A 3,013-nucleotide genomic window follows, 5' to 3' on the forward strand; every position below is an offset into this window, starting at 1 on the left:
TGGTGGGTTGGGGTGGCCTTCATGGACATACTCAGCAAACTTCCCAGAGAAGAAAAAATTATCTTAGAGGCAAATTAAATCTCAATTCTATTCTGAGCTTCCCCTCCCACAGTAGTCACTAAAGGCTTTCACAACTACAATTTGTGATCAGCATAATGCGTGTGCTTATTTTACAGTAGTCTACCTTTAAATACTTCAGCTAAAATTAATAAAAGTACAAGCCACACATGTGGCCAAGAACAATATTTGCATTCATGCATAATAAAATTGGGCTATTTGGAACACAAAACGGTTCGGTAATTTGGGATGCAGTTTTCCTTTTGCACCCTCAGCACCGTTTAGCACTAGGCGTCTGGCCAAGCGTATCAGGGATAAACCAAAGCAAGGGAAGCACCAGGAACCGGGTGCTGTGGGAGGCAACGTGCCAGGTAAAGCCAACTCTCTCAATTTTACCTTCCAGCTCGCTGTACCGCTAACGGCACAGGTATGGTGGCACCTCCCTTGCACTGAGCACGATGGCACTTCCCTCTGCCGATCAGGTTTCCGATATGCCCTGAAGAGACCGGTGCTAAAAATAAAACTTTATTTCTATTTCAATCCTTGCACTGAGTTAATACCCTTGGCCCTTGCCAAGCCTGTCAAAGGACCCACACAGTTGTTCTTAGTAAACCGCATTAGGGAGTGAACCAGCTCCGTCCCTTTACCTAGCGAGGTTCAGGGCTTCCACCCCATCGCCTCTCCCGCTGTCTCTGACCCAGCCGGACGCTTCCCCTCCCGTGCCAAACCCGAACAGAGAGCTGAAAGCACCGACTTTGACAGAGATCTTTCTGGTTCTAATGATTTAATGACTCACTGCGCAAACCAAACAAAAAAATCTGAGACTAAGCCTCTGAAATGAAAGTTAGGAGGTCTCCTGAATGTTAAGCAGTTTCCTAATAAGTTTAAAGCAGGTAACGAGAAGCCAATAAGCAATCCATAAAAAGAAACAAACTTGAGCTTCCCAGCAAATCTCTCCGATTTTATAGCAAACTGTGTCAAATCTGCAAGATGCCATCTCGGTCTTGCTCCAGTACAGGCAGCTACTGTTTGTCTAGCTGCTAGTAATCCTCTTCAGTAACAGTGTTCAGGTCCTATTTCTTTTAATAATTTTTATACATGCTTTCAGGCAAGCAGGGCGACATAAGCATTGAAGTCTGAGATTTATGCATATTGTCTTTAAGCTGATTTCCACTCCTTAATTAACACAGGTTAAGATAAACTGATGCAAGATCATATAGTTAGATAATTGGGTATTGGTTTCATACTATTACTCCTTGTTTAAAAGGGAAGGATGCTTCTACACAACAAACCAGTGGACAACACAGAAAGCTTCCAACGAGGAACAGAAGAGCCCTCTCTGTATGCATTCCTCTTTTCCCTTCTTTCCGTCTTTCCCTGTTGATCCTCACGTCCCATCTTTGGGCTGCAAGGACTGGCAGGCTCCACAACCAAACACGTGAGCCTCCCAGTAGGCACCTTCTGACGGACCAGCTGGAAGGCAGATGGTTCTCCTGTTTTGTCTGGGCAGTCACCAGATGGGAAGCACACAGATCTCCAGAAAGCAGTGCACGCTGTCTCTCAGCTTCAGCAGGCCAGAGGAGCTTCCTGTTGTCTTATCCTTATTCCAGACTCTATTTGCACTTTCATTGTATATTTATTCCCTGCATGGGATACCTATTTTACTACCTTTATGCGCTTTCCTCCCCTTAAGCCCATTTCTGCAGCTAATTCTGTACAACAATCTGGTTTTCTTCCCAACGTTCAAGGCAGTTTAGGATGATTTCTTCAGCTCATCACAAGTATCAATCCCACTGGAAAACTGCTTGACCACAAGCATTCCTTTGTAGTATATAAATTAGCAGCTCCACAAGTATTTAAGACATATTTGCAAGAATCTAAGTTTTTACTTCTCCGTAAACAACCCTGCTCAGATTAAGAGCTAGAAAATCACATAAGTAACAAAACACTACTTATTTATTTTAAGGAAACCTACAAAGAGAATGGCTAAAGCAATCTCAAAGACATGTTACTGTTTCTGTTCAGCCTCGGGCATGCTAAGATAGGCACCAGGAAGGTTGCTAGAATCACCTGTGGGTTGATCTCTGTGCACTTTTCCCTAGGGGAAGCACACAGTCTAAACCAAACTTGAATGTAGCATGAGCACAGACCAAGGAATCAAAATTTGTCCTTAAAGGAATGGGCGACCGTCTCCCAAAACTTTCTACAGTCAGAGATGCTACACCATTATCCGAGAGCCACATCAGATGAGTACCATCCTTAGTCCAAACAGCAGTGATATGTACTGTGATCGTATCCCCTATGGAGGCCTTACCGAGTCTTGCTGTCACTCATACTCTCTTATTTTAACCTTGCCCACACTGCTCAGCCATGAGTTACCCTTCTCTCTACCTAATGGAAAAGCAACCACCAGCACAATGCTTAAAGAGGACAAAGAGATGTCACCAACTCTTGCAGAAGCCATTGTAAGGTTGGTAAGAAGCACTGCCTGTACTGGGTACTTGGGGCTGACGAGCTAAATCCACCTCCTTCTTTGGAAAAGAGACCCTGTTTCACACTTTGGGGTTCTTTATTAGTAAGGTGTGTTATTACTCACCACTTGAAAGAAATGAAACCGTTCCACAGCAGATACTCTACTGTCACTCACTCACTGGCTTTCTGCTGCCTTCACTTTCCCTTTTGCCACTCTCTTCTTCCTCACGGTTCTTCCTCATCTTCCCAAAGCAATGTCAAAAAGGTTTCACATTCAGCATGATCCATTTGCCCCCTTTTTTTTTTTTTAAATAAGAACACCAACTTTAAACATCTCTTCTGATATCATACATGACTTGTACCAAAAAGGCCCTCCAAGCGGGGGCACTTCTCCGATTCACACGTTCCCACTTCTCTGCAAGCTTTAACGCAAATCAGATCATTTCCCTGCTCTACCTGGCATTAGTTATTAATCAGTTTATTG

General features: G+C 43.8%; 1 protein-coding gene across 1 annotated transcript in view; it reads right to left on the minus strand.

Annotated features, from left to right (window-relative positions):
- Positions 1–2,771, minus strand: part of MAP7D3 (MAP7 domain containing 3) — a 39,970-nt gene extending 37,199 nt beyond the window's left edge. The window contains exon 1 of the mRNA XM_009642839.2: positions 2,705–2,771. Coding sequence (XP_009641134.1) covers positions 2,705–2,771 — 67 coding nt within the window. The remainder of the gene's footprint in view (positions 1–2,704) is intronic.
- Positions 2,772–3,013: the final 242 nt, after the last annotated feature.

The sequence above is a fragment of the Egretta garzetta genome, unplaced genomic scaffold, assembly GCF_000687185.1.
Source record: "Egretta garzetta isolate BGI_Z169 unplaced genomic scaffold, ASM68718v1 scaffold220, whole genome shotgun sequence".
Lineage (NCBI taxonomy): Eukaryota > Metazoa > Chordata > Aves > Pelecaniformes > Ardeidae > Egretta > Egretta garzetta.